This window comes from Lagenorhynchus albirostris, chromosome 17, assembly GCF_949774975.1.
Source record: "Lagenorhynchus albirostris chromosome 17, mLagAlb1.1, whole genome shotgun sequence".
Taxonomy (NCBI): Eukaryota; Metazoa; Chordata; class Mammalia; order Artiodactyla; family Delphinidae; genus Lagenorhynchus; species Lagenorhynchus albirostris.
Genome location: NC_083111.1, coordinates 44,219,731 through 44,235,540, shown reverse-complemented (window position 1 = coordinate 44,235,540; position 15,810 = coordinate 44,219,731). Strand labels below are relative to the sequence as shown.

Genomic DNA, 15,810 nt, shown 5'->3' with positions numbered 1-15,810 from the left:
TAGGGACACGGCCAATACCTCAGAGATGGCAGAGCAGAAAGATGGAGGTGATGACGTCATAGAACCACACAGAGCCACCTTCCCTTTGGAGATAATGAGGGGGCTATGTTCTAGTTTGGTGAGAATAGGACTGAGTTGACGCCCTGCATTCAATTTGTGCTTTTCCTGGAATTTCTTTTCTGTTCTTTCCGGAGGGGAAGGGCCGAAAAAGGACCATTCCAGGGCGCGGCGCTGGGCTTGCCACATTTGGGAGCGCCGCCTGAAGTTGGGCGCACAGCCTCCCGACGCCCTGCCGTTGGGCTGGTGGAGGCCACAGCACTGCTAGGGTTGTATCAGTCCTCCTGTTTGCACTATTTCTTTTTGCGACCATGGCCCCGCCTTAAGTATTTCCAATTAAGAAACAAAACCTCAGGAAACCGAAACTTAACCAGCCGCTCTCGCTTCTGTAATTACGCCTGCTGACCCCGCCCCCGCAACCGTCCAACCAATCAGACGGCGACTAGTGTCTCTGTTTAAAAGTCAACCAATCGGCGACTAGTGTCTTTGTTTAAAAGTCAACCAATCGGCGACTAGTGTCTGTTTAAAAGTCAACCAATCGGCGACTAGTGTCTTTGTTTAAAAGTCAACCAATCGGCGACTATGTTTGTACCGGTCTATAAAAGAGCTGTACTAAACTCCGCCAGGACCTCTTAGCGTCACCGGCAACGAGTGCGCGGAGGTCCAGGTTCGAACCTGCAATAAATGACCCTTGCCGTTTGGCTTTGACTCTCGACTCTGGTGGTCTTGTGGAGGGGCCTCGCGACCTTGGGCATTTCATTTGGGGGCTCGTCCGGGATGCCCCCAAGCCCACCAGACATCAGGTCAACGGGTCATCGCTGACAACCGATCGGTAAGTAAGCCGGCTCAGGGTACCTTCTGTTTTGGGGACTAGGACAGTCCTGGCGGACGCGCTATAGGACACCTAGTCGGGTGTGGTTGGAGACGTCCACCACGACCCATCTGGGGCTGACAGCCCATCTGAAGCGCGCACGCGATAACCTCCCCTTCCTCCTTTTACAGACTCCGCTATTGGGACTGCTCTTAATCACTTTTGTTTTCAGAGTAACCTTTTCTAATCAATCTCTTCCAGGACCTAGACATGGGCCAAGCACAGAGTACCCCCCTCTCCCTCCTTCTCGCTAATTTCGGGGATGTAAAGTCCCGAGGACACAACTTCAGTCTGGATATCCGGAGAAGAAAACTAATTACCTTCTGCCGCTCTGAATGGCCAACTTTCGGGGTTGGCTGGCCCACCGAGGGTACCTTTTGTCTTCCTATAATCCTAAAAGTTAAATCTAGAGTTTTCTTGCCAGGAAAAGAAGGCCATCCGGACCAGATCCCCTACATCCTGGTATGGCAGGACCTGGTAGAAAACCCTCCTCCCTGGATGACCCCCTTTTTGTCATCAGGATCATATAAGATCCTTGCGGCCCGACCAACTAAACCTCCCAAGCCTCAGACCCGAACTGCACCCATACTCTCTGACAGCCAAGACCTCCTTCTCCTAGACCCCCCCCATATCAATCTCCTCCTGTGGCCCCACAACCAGTCCCCCTTCCTGCTCCTGGCTCTGCTCCTCTCCCCTTGGTAGAACCTCCTGCGGCCCCTCCCGGAGGGCCACCCAGGCCAGAACCGGAGGACCGAGAGGCAGAGGCACTACCGGTCCCCCTGCCCAATGAAAATAATTCCCAGGGGCCGGCTGGGCGCACTCGCGGACGCACTCAGCGCGACCCAGGGTTCCGCCATCCTGATTCCACCATAGCCCTACCCCTGCGAGAAATAGGCCCTCCCGATGAGACAGGGAACCCCCGACTCCAGTATTGGCCATTCTCTACCAGTGACCTATATAATTGGAAAACCCAGAATGCCCGTTTTTCTGATAATCCTAAAGACTTGATAGCTCTTCTAGATAGCGTTATGTTCACTCATCAGCCCACCTGGGATGACTGCCAACAGCTCCTCCGGATCCTATTCACTACCGAAGAACGGGAGCGAATCCAGCTGGAGGCGAGAAAACTGGTTCCTGGAGATAATGGTCAACCCACCGCTAACCCTGACCTCATCAATGCAGCTTTTCCCTTAACTCGCCCCCCGCAGGATGAATGGGACTATAACACCGGAGAAGGTAGGGGACGACTGCTCATTTATCGCCAGACTCTAATGGCGGGTCTCCGGGCTGCCGCGCGCAAGCCCACTAATTTGGCCAAGGTATATTCAATTGTACAAGGTAAAACAGAAAGTCCCTCCTCTTATTTAGAAAGATTAATGGAAGCCTTTAGGCAGTATACCCCTATGGATCCAGAGGCCCCCGAAAATCAGGCCGCCATTGTAATGTCCTTCGTTAACCAGGCAACCCCTGATATTAAAAAGAAACTCCAGAAGTTAGAAGATCTGGAGGGCAAACAGATACAGGACTTACTCCGCATCGCCCAGCGCGTCTTTAATAACCGGGACGCCCCAGAGGATAAACAACTTAAAGCCACTGAGAAAATGACTAAAGTCTTGGCGGCCATTGTTCAGAAAGATCAAGAGGGCCCCCCAGCCACTCGACCTCCCAGGCGACCATTGGACAGAGATCAATGTGCCTATTGCAAGGAAAAGGGCCACTGGGCTCGGGAATGCCCCAAGAAAAGACAGCCGCGCCCCAAACAGGGGCAATGGCAACCGAACGCCACCCCAGTCCTGTTTACACATGATACAAAGTAGGGGGGACGGGGTTCGGACCCCCTCCCCGAACCCAGGGTAACCCTACGAGTGGAGGGGAAACCAGTCCAATTCCTGGTGGATACAGGGGCACAGCATTCGGTCTTGGTTAAGCCCCACGGGAAAATTTCTAACAAATCCTCCTGGGTCCAGGGAGCTACGGGAGTCAAACGTTACCTTTGGACCACTCAGAGAACTGTGGACTTGGGCACGGGAAGGGTAACCCATACCTTTCTGGTCATTCCCGATAGCCCTTGCCCCTTACTGGGGAGAGACTTACTCACTAAAATGGGAGCACAAATTCATTTTCGGCCAGAGGGGCCAATCGTAACAGACCCTCACGACCAACCCATATCTGTGCTCACCCTGAACTTGGAAGATGAGTACCGACTTCACCAGGAACCACCCTCCCAAAATCAAGATATAGAGTCATGGCTTCAGCAGTTCCCCGAAGCATGGGCAGAAACAGGGGGGGGTGGGACTAGCCAAACACCGCCCAGCCCTATTCATAGAGATCAAACCGAGGGCAGATCCTGCACGTGTCCGACAGTATCCCATGCCCCTAGAGGCCAAGACTGGTATCACTCCTCATATTCGCCGGCTTCTTGACCTGGGGATACTGCGTCCCTGCCAGTCGGCCTGGAATACACCCCTGCTGCCAGTCCGCAAACCTAACAGTAAAGACTACCGCCCAGTGCAGGACCTGAGGGAAGTCAACAGACGGGTCATAGACATCCATCCTACTGCGCCCAATCCATATACTCTTTTGAGCGCCCTTAGTCCAGAAAAACAATGGTATACTGTGCTGGACCTCAAAGATGCCTTTTTTAGTTTACCCTTGGCGCCCAAAAGTCAAGAACTCTTTGCCTTCGAATGGTCAGATCCCGAGAGAGGTATAAACGGACAACTCACCTGGACCAGACTTCCCCAAGGATTCAAAAACTCGCCTACCTTGTTTGATGAGGCCCTACACGAGGATCTCAGTGAGTACCGGAGACAAAACCCCAATGTAACCCTCCTGCAGTATGTTGATGATCTCTTAATAGCTGCTGAGACCGCTGAAGCCTGCCTGCAGGGAACCAGAAACCTCCTACGGACTCTCGGCACCCTGGGATACCGAGCCTCTGCCAAGAAAGCACAGATCTGCAGGCCTGAGGTAACTTACCTGGGATACCTATTGAAAGGGGGGCAACGATGGCTCACAGATGCACGGAAGGAAACCGTCCTCCACATCCCCAGGCCCACCACGCCTCGACAGGTGAGGGAATTTTTGGGGTCGGCTGGGTTCTGCCGTTTATGGATACCCAAATTTGCTGAAATGGCCAAACCGCTATACCTAGCCACCAAAGAGCAGACGCCCTTTGAATGGACAGAAGAGGCTGAGCAGTCATTTCAGCAGATCAAAACTGCCTTGCTATCCGCACCCGCCCTGGGTCTCCCTGATGTCTCCAAGCCCTTCCACCTCTTTGTAGATGAAAGCAAAGGCATAGCTAAGGCCGTGTTGACCCAGCCCCTCGGTCCTTGGCCCAGGCCTGTTGCTTACCTATCAAAAAAATTGGACCCAGTGGCTGCCGGCTGGCCTCCTTGCCTCCGGATGATCACCGCCACGGCCCTAATGGTAAAGGATGCTGACAAACTATGGGGCAGGAGTTACATGTCACCACCCCCCACGCCATCGATGGGGTTCTCAAACAGCCTCCCGACCGATGGATGAGCAATGCTCGATTGGTCCACTACCAGGGTCTACTGTTAAATCCCCTCAGAATCAGCTACACTCCGCCGCGGGCATTAAACCCTGCCTCCCTATTACCTGACCCAGATTTGGACTCCCCACTCCATGACTGTGCAGAGGTACTGGCCCAGATCCATGGGGTTCGGGAAGACCTACGTGACCAGCCCCTACCGGATGCACAAGTCACATGGTTCACTGACGGCAGCAGCTTTGTCCAGCAAGGTCAGAGGTATGCGGGGGCAGCAGTAACATCAGAAACTGAGGTGATATAGGCAGAGACTCTCCCCCCAGGGACCTCAGCCCAAAAAGCTGAATTAATTGCCCTGACCCAAGCTCTCAAGATGAGCAAAGGCCAAAAAGCTACCATATACACAGACAGCCGGTATGCTTTCGCTACCGCACATATACATGGGGCAATATACCGAGAGCGGGGACTACTCACAGCAGAGGGCAAAGACATCAAGAACAAAGAGGAAATCCTGGCCTTGCTAGCGGCCATATGGGAAACCAAAAAGCTAGCCATTGTACACTGCCCGGGGCATCAAAACCCACGAATCCAGTCACCCGAGGCAACAATTTGGCAGACCAGACGGCTCGAAAGGCGGCACACACTCCAATACCATTACTTCCCCTGCAACTGCCGGATCCAGGCCCCCGGGAACTACCGCCCCAACCCGACTACTCGGAGGATGACATCAGATGGATGAGCAAGCTTCCTCTAACCCAGGTTAGAGACGGATGGTGGCGGGACGCTAAGAACAATATCCTCCTTCCTGAGAGACTAGGAACCCTGGTCCTTGAACAGATCCACCGTAGCAACCACTTGGGCGCCCGACAGCTACAGGATCTCATCAGGCAGACTGGACTTAAAATTAAAAATGTCTCCGAGAAGACTGAACGACTGGTTGCTGACTGTGCAGTCTGCCAACTCCATAATGCCAGCACCCACCCGCCAACCACTGGCATCCGGGAGAGAGGAAACCAGCCTGGAGCCTACTGGGAAGTGGACTTCGGAGGTAAAGCCTGGCAAATATGGGTATAAATATTTACTGGTGTTTATAGATACATTTTCAGGTTGGACTGAGGCATTCCCAACCAAGAATGAGACTGCACAAATAGTAGCTAAGAAGCTACTAGAAGAGATCCTGCCCAGGTATGGCTTTCCAGTTATGATAGGGTCCGACAACGGGCCAGTCTTCGTTTCTAAGGTAAGTCAGGATCTGGCTTCCATACTTGGGGCTAATTGGAAATTACATTGTGCATACCGCCCCCAGAGTTCAGGACAGGTAGAAAGGATGAATAGAACTCTAAAAGAGACCTTGACTAAATTGACCATGGAGACTGGCGCTAACTGGGTAGTCCTACTCCCCTACGCTCTGTTTAGGGTGCGAAATTCCCCCTATAAGCTAGGATTTACTCCCTACGAAATAATGCATGGTAGGCCTCCTCCTATCATCCCTAATCTAAAGACTAACCTTATCCAATTGGACCCAGAAAATAATCTCCTGTCTTCCCTCCAAGCCTTACAGCGGACACACGAGACAATCTGGCCCAAACTAAAAGAGCTATATGCAACAGGACCCCCACCTACTCCACACCAGCTCCGGCCAGGTGACTGGGTCCTTGTCAAACGCCATCGACAAGAGACCCTAGAACCCAGGTGGAAAGGACCTTACCAGATCATCCTGACAACGCCGACAGCCATCAAGGTAGACAGCATAGCTGCCTGGATCCATTACACACACGTCAAGCCGGTGGACCCATTTTCTGACCTCATCAAGTCCACTAAAGCTGACGTCACCTGGACTGTTGACCGGAGTAAGAACAATCCCCTCAAACTGACTTTGCGCCGTTCCCTCCCCCATGATGACCAAGGTACTGCTGATAGCCCTAATGATAGTCCTAACCCTCAACCCTCGGGCCACGAGGGGAGGATTCGGCCCTCCCCCCAATAAGAATACTTTAATACAACTACTATATGGTGCACCGTGCGAGTGCAGGGGAGGTACTATGGAGACTCCTGTTGTTCCCCGAGGGTATACTCATATGCAGGACTGCGGGGGCATAACTGCGTATCTTGTTCAGGAATATAGGGTTACAGGGGCCTCTCAAAACTGGCAATGCTACCATAAGCCTAAGCCACTCCCCCCTCGAGCTACTTGCCCCTGTTCTACCTTGCAGGAATCAATGCATAGCATGTGCTATTCCTCTTACCAGCAATGTATAGGGGCCAATAACAAGACTTATTTCACAGCCATACTACAGAATAATAAAAGCCCCACCATTAGTGAGGGTAATAAACACCTTCAGGCTGGATGCACTGGTACCCCCGGGACCCCGGTATGCTGGAATACCAGGGCCCCCACACATATGTCAGACGGTGGGGGGGCCCAGGACGCAGTGCGCCAGATAGAAACCCGAAGACAAATAGAAGAGGCCTATCGGCATCTGTACCCACAGCTCAGCTACCACCCCTAATTCTCCCTAAGGTCGATCCCTCTGAATTGGACTCCCAGACCATGTCCATACTAGAAGCTACTTTTGCGCTTTTGAATACCACCAACCCCAACTTAGCACAGGATTGCTGGCTCTGCCTTCCTCAAGGACCGCCCCGCCCTATAGCCATCCCCACCTTCGCCAATTTAAATATCAGCGAACGATGTAACCCTACTTCACTCCCCGAGCCGTTCCCCATACAATTTTCAAAATTTTCAACCACCTTTAATACCTCATGCTTTGTCAAGAACGATTCCCTCTCTAACGCCAGTATTGACTTGGGAATCCTTTCATCCACTGGATGTAGTCAATATATCCCCGTGAACTCCTCCCTCTGTAGTCCTAATACCACTGTCTTTGTCTGTGGAAGTAACCTAGCATACACCTATTTACCCCCGAATTGGACAGGGGTCTGCACCCTGGCCACCCTCCTCCCCAATGTAGACCTGATCTCGGGAGACACCCCATTGCCCATTCCCAGCTTTGACCTCTGGGCAGGGAGAACCAAACGAGCCATTATAGTCCTACCCCTCCTGGTAGGATTAGGAATTGCAGGAGCTGTGGCCACAGGGAGTACAGGTCTTGGGGTCTCCCTTCACTCCTATAGTCAGCTGTCTAGGCAATTAATAGAAGATGTAGCAACTCTCTCTGGGACCATTCAGGACTTACAGAACCAATTAGATTCGCTGGCCGAGGTGGTCCTACAGAATAGGAGGGGCTTAGACTTGCTGACAGCTGAACAGGGTGGGATATGCCTCGCCCTAAAAGAAAAATGTTGTTTCTATGCAAATAAATCAGGCATTGTAAGAAACAAGATCCACCAGCTCCAGGAAGACCTAGCTCGCCGCCGGCAAGAATTAGCGGATAATCCCCTTTGGTCAGGATTTCATGGGATGCTCCCCTTCCTCCTCCCCATCCTGGGCCCTCTACTATGCCTCCTTCTCCTCACTATAGGCCCCTGTATACTCAGTAAAGTCATGAATTTTGTTCGCGAAAGAATAAATACAGTCCAGCTAATGATATTAAGAACACAATATCAGCCCTGCGAGGCCTCAGAAATTGAAGAAACGGAGCCTTGAGGACCCAAGATTGGCTCCTCTGGTTCATGAGAAAGGGGGGAATGAGGGGGCTATGTTCTAGTTTGGTGAGAATAGGACTGAGTTGACGCCCTGCATTCAATTTGTGCTTTTCCTGGAATTTCTTTTCTGTTCTTTCCGGAGGGGAAGGGCCGAAAAAGGACCATTCCAGGGCGCGGCGCTGGGCTTGCCACATTTGGGAGCGCCGCCTGAAGTTGGGCGCACAGCCTCCCGACGCCCTGCCGTTGGGCTGGTGGAGGCCACAGCACTGCTAGGGTTGTATCAGTCCTCCTGTTTGCACTATTTCTTTTTGCGACCATGGCCCCGCCTTAAGTATTTCCAATTAAGAAACAAAACCTCAGGAAACCGAAACTTAACCAGCCGCTCTCGCTTCTGTAATTACGCCTGCTGACCCCGCCCCCGCAACCGTCCAACCAATCAGACGGCGACTAGTGTCTCTGTTTAAAAGTCAACCAATCGGCGACTAGTGTCTTTGTTTAAAAGTCAACCAATCGGCGACTAGTGTCTGTTTAAAAGTCAACCAATCGGCGACTAGTGTCTGTTTAAAAGTCAACCAATCGGCGACTATGTTTGTACCGGTCTATAAAAGAGCTGTACTAAACTCCGCCAGGACCTCTTAGCGTCACCGGCAACGAGTGCGCGGAGGTCCAGGTTCGAACCTGCAATAAATGACCCTTGCCGTTTGGCTTTGACTCTCGACTCTGGTGGTCTTGTGGAGGGGCCTCGCGACCTTGGGCATTTCAATAACAGATGCTTATTGTTCAAGCCACTTTTACTTGGATATTCTGTTACTTGTACCCTACACCATCTCAAGGAAAGAAGCATTAATAAAGCCTCCAATATACAATGTAATATAATGTTACAGAAAATATTAAAAATAGACAGTTTTTCCTTCAGATACTTATTTGAAATAAATGAGCCATAAAATTGGAAATAGCTACCATATTAACTGTTCACTGAACATCTTGGGTGCTCAAGCAAGAAACTATACAATCTCGGAGATGTCTTATTTTTTCTCTATCTGAAATGATTTTTTTCTCATTTTCTTCTCTCATTTGCACATTTCCCTAAGAACATTTCTCGCTGTTCCCCGGTAGGCAGCAATTCTCTCTTATTGAAGGTCTCTGTTTCATGAAGTCATGGCAGTCATAGCACATTATTTAAGAAGAAGCTCAGCATCGTGCGAACAACGAACTGCAAGTTCCAGGGCTTCAGGCAACAATACAGAATCACAGAGTGCTCAAGGTGAGAGGTACTTAACATCATCTGTAGTAACGCAGTAGAACTTGAATACAGATAAAACCAGAACATCTGGTTAGAGTTCCTTAAGACCATTAACAATTATCTCCCAACCTAAATTCTTATATGCAGTGGCTGGCAACTTTTCAGCATGTCCTTCTGGTTCCATCTGAAGGAAACCCCATCCAATCCCCAAAACACGTCAGGGTCCTCCAGCTACCACAGAGTCCTTCTTTCGTTCTAGGAATATTTGCTAAGGCTCTATCAAGTGTTGGCACTGAGATTTAATCTCTCCGATCTTTATTCTCATGTCGCTTACAATATTTTCCGGGAACTCGGGACTTTTCCATATGCGAACCATTTTAAAAATACAAGTGAGAAACACTGCATCTGAGATAGAGAGCTGGATTGCCAGGTACAGGCGGAGTGAAGGTGGCTGCTTTGGGTTCGCCAATGTCTCCTTTCACACCTATTCACTTCGATAAGTGTTGACTCCGCGCCGCTGGGGCTGGAAGGGCTTTGGCCCCGACAGGTGCGGACCCGGCGCGCAGAGGGGCGCGGCTCTTCTCCCTCTTCGGGCCCATGAGGCCTCTGCTCGCCCGTGCCCGGCGGCGGGACGATGCGGAGCGAGCCGAGACGCCCCGGGAGGCCGCAGAGCGCGGGGCTCCTCCGGGAACCTGGCGCCGCGCGGGGGCGGGAGCCAGGTGGCCCAGGCGCGCCCGCCTCGCCCGGGCACCGAGCAGGAAGTGGCTGCGGCGCGGCCCGGGCGCGGCCTCCGCAGGGCGCGCCTCCTTCGTGGCGCCGTGCTGTGCGGCCGGGCCGGGAGGAGGCGGGAGCCCGAGTCCCAGCGCGGGGAGCGAGAGCTAATGGCGGCGCCTGCGCTCAGGGGCCCCGGAGCCGCCGCCTCGGCCGCCCTGGACGAGCTGTCCCGGAACCTCACGTACGGGGCGCTGGGCGCCGGCAATGGCTCCCTGTCGGGCGCTTGGTACCGCCGGAACCAGGTAAGGGCCGGCCGCCCCGCCGCCTGGTGGGGACCGGGGTGGTGCCGCGGCGCTTCCGACTCCTCGGCCGCTCTCCCGCCGACTCTCAGAAGGACACCGCGCTGTCCAAGTGGGGCAGAGCTGACATGATGTTACCACACATTGACTTCACTGCCCCTCGTTTGGGAGAGCGGGAAGCCCTGGTCTGCCTCTCCTGGGCATCGATCCCTGGGAGCGGGTCGCACAGGTCTGCGGTCACGGGCCTCTGGGGCCCCAACCGTCCCGCCTCTCCGGCCTGAATCCGCCTTCTTCTCCCGGAATGATTCTAGGAGTGTGGGGCGAATCTCCTCCACCCATATCCGCCCCCCCACCCGCCAGGATCATTTTACAGTTCAAAAAAAATAAGTGACACTCTGTTCCCCGAATCAGAGAACTCGTTAAGGGCCGCCAAATGTCACCTCTGTGCGGATGCTCTGAGCGTGTGCGTGTGTGTGAGTCCCCAGTGTGTCTGTCAGCACAGCTCTTCCATTGCGGCGAGAGGATCGGTGGTGCTGTCAGCTTGCGATTGCCAGACTCCTTTTTCACCGGCCCTTTGGGGAAACGTCGAGAGCCTCAACAACGTGCATGTACGCTGGAAATACACGTTTAACAGAATCAAAGAGGATTAGAGCTGCCCATTTATTTGGAGCTTGGTTTAAGATCAGAGAAAAAGCCCTTCCTCTAGCCGTATTTCTGTTCTTTCTAGTGGGTGCAAGTGATCTTGATATGGTCGATTCCAAGCTTCCTTCTGTTTTCATATGGGTGTTGCTTTGTTCTTGTTCTTTAACAAATCAATGGTTCTTTTTATTTTACAACAATATAATTACAAAATATTTGTTGCAGTTGTTCTACATCAGGGATTTTACCAATAATCAAAGGCCTAGAAGCCTTTTATGCTTGAAAAGTGTTTCGAATGTTAGTTTCTGAAATGTTAAAATTTTGTTTTCAAAACCAACACGGAAGATAATTTACTTATATAAAGACAAAACAAGCATGTTCACGTTATTAGTATTCAACAGAGGAGACAGTATCACTCTGAGTCTGTTTTACCACAAAACATACTAAAATAGGAAAAATGGGGGCACAGAGCCTATTGGATTCCATTTCTCCTTGCTTCCACCCACAGGAGTTACAAAGACAAGAATTGCTTTTTATGGGAAGTTCTTTGAGCATATCTGTTACGCTATGCTTATGCTAGCATATGTTATAAAGCATATTATAATATGCTTATGCTAGAAGCACTCCCAATAAAAGTTTAAGAATGATATTTTGTCTTTTGGTAAAGGAATTAAAGAGTAAATGTGACCTACCATGGCATCATCCAAAACAGGAGAAAACATTGTTTGCAGAGTGGAAACCCCTGCAGTCATTAGTTTTCTTTAATGTTTCCTGGAATTCAAGATCATCTTGGCTCTCTGACACCAAACACAGCTTATCATGTGACATAAATGTGAGAATTTAACTTTATGTTTGCAAGGCTTAACTTGCCTTTGACAATATAGAATTGTACAGGTTAGAAAGGGTGTATCCAGGATATGCTAATTGAAACTACCCAGCTGACACCCAAGCATAGCTAGTTTGAGGTAAGACTGTATCAACTTTTCCCATTATTATGCAAACTTAGACTATCTTATAAGATTATGGTATTTTATCCTTTCAGCGACTGCATTTGTTTTTAAGCAAAAGTAAAAATTGATTTTTAAAAATTCATTCAGCAAACATTTTATTGAGTGCCTCTAGTGCTGGGCAGGCCAGTAGAAATAAAATGGAATCTAATTTTTCTTTTATTTTTGGACACTAACTGAATACAGATGGCTGAAAATGGGAGTGGCTCCAGGAAAACAAAATAAGAGATGAAAGTTTAGGACTCGAAACTAACCTTGATTGCTGGATAGCCAGGATTTAATAAGTTTTATCACTACTGAAATGTTTGAACAGTGTCTGTTCACTGATAGCCGAGCTTTCTGTGTCTTTCCAAGAGACAACCATGAGATCTGATAAATTAACCTTACTCACAGAAAAAGACCAACTTCCCTGAAACACATTCAGGTGACAGATGAATATTTAACAGTGCCCGCTTAGAATAAGTGTCATCTAAGGCAAAGATGTGAGTGCTTCTAGAGGAAGAAATCCCAAAACAAGTAGGAAGTAGAAGTTCAGTGGGGAAAATGTTTTAGGGAATCAGGGAAGTGAGGCCTTTGCTCCATCTGCATCTCTTAGGAGTCTACCCATACAAGTATAGATGCAATAAAGTTCTACAAAGGTATTTTCTTTATGTTTCATCCACAAGTTTTCAGTATAAAAAATAATGTTTCTAAGATGGTTACTGAGCTCCGTGCTTTGTACAGATCACTGTGGGATATTCAACATAGTCTTTAGACTCAACACCTTCCTTCCTTCCTAATGTTATTAGGTGCTTGGGGAAACGAGCTATGCGGGTAACTGTGAAACAAGGCAGTATGTTTTAAGTGTCGTGTGAAGAATATAAAGTCCTTTGGGAATTCAGAGCAAGGTGGGTTTTAGCAGGGGCCATCAAGGATGTTTTGTGGAGAGGAAGTATTTGAGCTGGACACCTAAAGACAGAGTTTCATTGATGGGAGTCACAGGTGGAAAGCATTCCAAGAAAGGGAAAAGTCAGGAGACCAAGGAGCAGCCCACGCTGTCTGAGCAGGTGCCCTTCTGAACATTTTTGTACCTAGAGTAGAAGTCAGTGGCCATTCTGGTTGCAGTGGAAAACTGATACTGACTGGAAGGTGGAAATACAGTTTCGGGTCTTAGATATTGTCATGGATTGCCATGAAGGACAACAGGTAAAGAAGTTTGGACTAAATCTGGTAGACAGTGGGGAGCCATTGAAGGTTTTTCAAAGAGGGAGTAAAAGGATCAAAGCAAATTAAAGACATTTAAATTAGGGTCAGGGACTTCCATGGTGGCTCGGTGGTTAAGAATCCACCTGCCAGTGAAGGGGACATGGGTTTGAGCCCTGGTCCGGGAAGATCCCACATGCCACGGAGCAACTGAGCCCGTGCGCCACAACTGCTGAGCCAGTGTTCTAGAGCCCGTGAGCCACAACTACTGGAGCCCACGCACCTAGAGCCCGTGCTCCGCCCCCACTCGCCACAACTAGAGAAAGCCCACGTGCAGCAACGAAGACCCAACGCAGCCAAAAGAAAAAAAACGAACACACAAATTAGGGTTAGCAGGATGCAGAGGCCTCTAACTGGCTAGCTATGGACCGAATCCAGCCCGTAGACGTATCTTGTGTCAAACTGCAGAGAGGTTTAGAAAATGTTTAATACGTTGCCAGTGTTTAAAAATGAGTAGATTATATATAAGGTTTCAAGTTTCCATGAACTGTTTAAATATTAGAAGTGCTAGCAACTTGGCCCTCTTTCGCACGTGATAACCGTGAGGGGGAGTTCACTGTTTAGAACAACTGTGCTCCCCACTTAGGCCCCTCTCTTTGCTCTCATCTCTTTTACCTACTCGCCTTGTAGGCACTTAATTTGCAACCAGCGTTAGAGGCTGTTGTCTAGTTTCTGCTGTCCACTAGCGGAGTTCACGTGGGCGTCACACTGGGCTTCAGTTTTCCTTACTGGTAAAATGAGGCTTAGAATAGAAGATCCCCAGGCTCTTTCATGCTATCTGGTTGAGTAAATAAGTGCCAATCCGGCAAGGCTGTAGAGGGAATGGACAGGAAAGGATGAACGTGGGAATATTGTGAAAGAGGGGTTTTGTGGCTGTTTCTTTAAGTTTATCCATGTTGCTAAATATCTAAATTCACAAAGACACTGTCAGAAAGGTTTATTCTGCATAGGGTGAAATGAAAAATTTAGATTTTTTTAATGTCCTTTATTTGAACTTTTGATGTTCAATGGCTTGAATTTTTAAAGTCAACATATTTAGAGGAAAATTGATACAACTTGGCAGGGAAGAGGCGAATCGAAGAGACATTTGTTACGCATTTACTATGTGACACTTTATAGCTATTATCTCATTGGAGCCCCGAACAACCTCGTAAGGTACATATTATCCTCACTGTTCATGTAAGGAAACTTGTGTTAAATAACTTGCCCCCGGATCTTACAGCAAGTAGATTTAACTGCAAAGCTATTTTTATTCCATGCCTGAAGGCCATTGCTTAGAAACTAAGGCTTGAAAAGAACGTGGTAGGAGAAAATGAATATGGCTTGTCTCACTGTACTAAAGAAAAATCACATTGAGTTTTATATTGCCCTTTTATTGATTTTGCTTTGCTACCGTTTATCTCCTTTCTGCTGGTCGCTGCATCTGATTGCCTCTTAGAGAAAGAAAAGTGCCAAAACTTACAAATAACCAAAGGGCCAGGTAGAGGTTGCTGGTCCTTTCCATTTCCTTCCCAAGAAAAATCCCTTTTTTGTTTTGTTTATACTTACTGACCTTTCTTTCTTTTTCTTTCTTTCATTTTTTTTTTTTTTTTTGCCATCCTTATGTATCCAACATGGCATTTTCCCTTTACTACATTTTCTTCAAGATATATGTATAAGGCAGCAAAAAGAAGGAAGGAAGAAAATGATTATCTCAATGCAACTGTATCAAAGCTTTTTTAATCATTATCATCATCATCATCCCATGGTCCTTATTAGAGGAACAGACTCTTAATGCTGTTGTGAATTTGTCACACCACGTGTTTGCCTTTAAATCTACCTGATATCCTCTTTACGGCTTGATTTATATTAACCAGCTATAATATTTGCATTAATGCAATCAGCTAAGTTCAGGCTGTGGGAAACTTCAGTTTACAGGTTTCTGTGGCTTGGTTTCTTCAAAAATCATTTTTACAAGGGAAAAAAAAAAAAAGAAAGCAAAGATAGAGGGAGAACCTGTAGATTAAAATACACCTAAAAGACGTATTAGGAAAAAAGACAGCCTTCGTTCACAGTGTTTAGGGATGCACACTTGGGTCATAAAACTATAGAGAAAAGCAAGGAAGTGATTGCCATGGAGTCAGGCCAGTGTTTCCTTGGGGAAGGGAGAGGATGGGATGGGATGAGGCAAAGGGAGGTCTTTGGGTGGGCGCCCAATTTCTGTTTCTTGATCTGGTTGCTGTTATGAGGGTATTGGCCTTATAATAATTCATTTTAGTAAATTGTTCATCTATATCATTTTCTTTACAGTTGCCTGTATCTATTATATTCTACAATTTTAAGATGTTAAAAAATATTAGGATTGCTGTGACTGTTCAACTTGCATGTTTTACCCAGATGGTGTGGGAAGTGGTATGCCATATTCATTTTGTTTCCTTAGGAGAATTTTTTAAACAATTTCTTTTTAAAATGTTGGTGATTGTTCAAAGTGGCATTTGAGAGTTTACCATGGAAAGGATGACATTCCCCTAAGCTATCCTTTTTGTTCAAGGATAGTGTGGTCTAAAAAGCTCAGCTTCTTTGCTAGGTGCGTTGGCAATTTTCTTAATTTCTCCAAATCTTGCCTTTCTCTATTGAAA

General features: G+C 48.5%; 2 protein-coding genes across 5 annotated transcripts in view; both read left to right on the top strand.

Annotated features, from left to right (window-relative positions):
- Window positions 1-1,138: 1,138 nt before the first annotated feature.
- Window positions 1,139-6,429, top strand: LOC132507970 (uncharacterized). The gene is made up of 3 exons (XM_060127740.1): window positions 1,139-1,298; window positions 1,631-2,164; window positions 5,996-6,429. The coding sequence occupies exons 1-3, from the start codon at window positions 1,139-1,141 to the stop codon at window positions 6,427-6,429; spliced, it is 1,128 nt and encodes a 375-aa protein (XP_059983723.1).
- Window positions 6,430-9,910: 3,481 nt separating this feature from the next.
- NIPAL2 (NIPA like domain containing 2) overlaps window positions 9,911-15,810 on the top strand; it is a 72,931-nt gene continuing 67,031 nt past the window's right edge. For 2 of the 4 annotated variants that reach the window (XR_009536395.1, XM_060127857.1), the window contains exon 1: window positions 9,911-10,307. Coding sequence is in view for 3 of the 4 variants with exons in the window: in XM_060127857.1 (XP_059983840.1) it covers window positions 9,926-10,307 (382 nt within the window). In the remaining variant the exon portion in view is untranslated. The remainder of the gene's footprint in view (window positions 10,308-15,810) is intronic. The other 2 variants (XM_060127860.1, XM_060127859.1) reach the window with 2 other exon arrangements.

What these genes read in the sequence shown, in the direction of transcription:
- LOC132507970 (XM_060127740.1), top strand. Translation starts at nt 1,139, where the DNA reads ATGGGCCAAGCACAGAGTACCCCCCTCTCCCTCCTTCTCGCTAATTTC. An exon ending in GGTTGGCTGGCCCACCGAGG is followed by an intron (nt 1,299 to 1,630) that starts GTACCTTTTGTC and finishes TCCCCTTGGTAG; the next exon opens with AACCTCCTGCGGCCCCTCCC. An exon ending in GGACTATAACACCGGAGAAG is followed by an intron (nt 2,165 to 5,995) that starts GTAGGGGACGAC and finishes CTTCCCTCCAAG; the next exon opens with CCTTACAGCGGACACACGAG.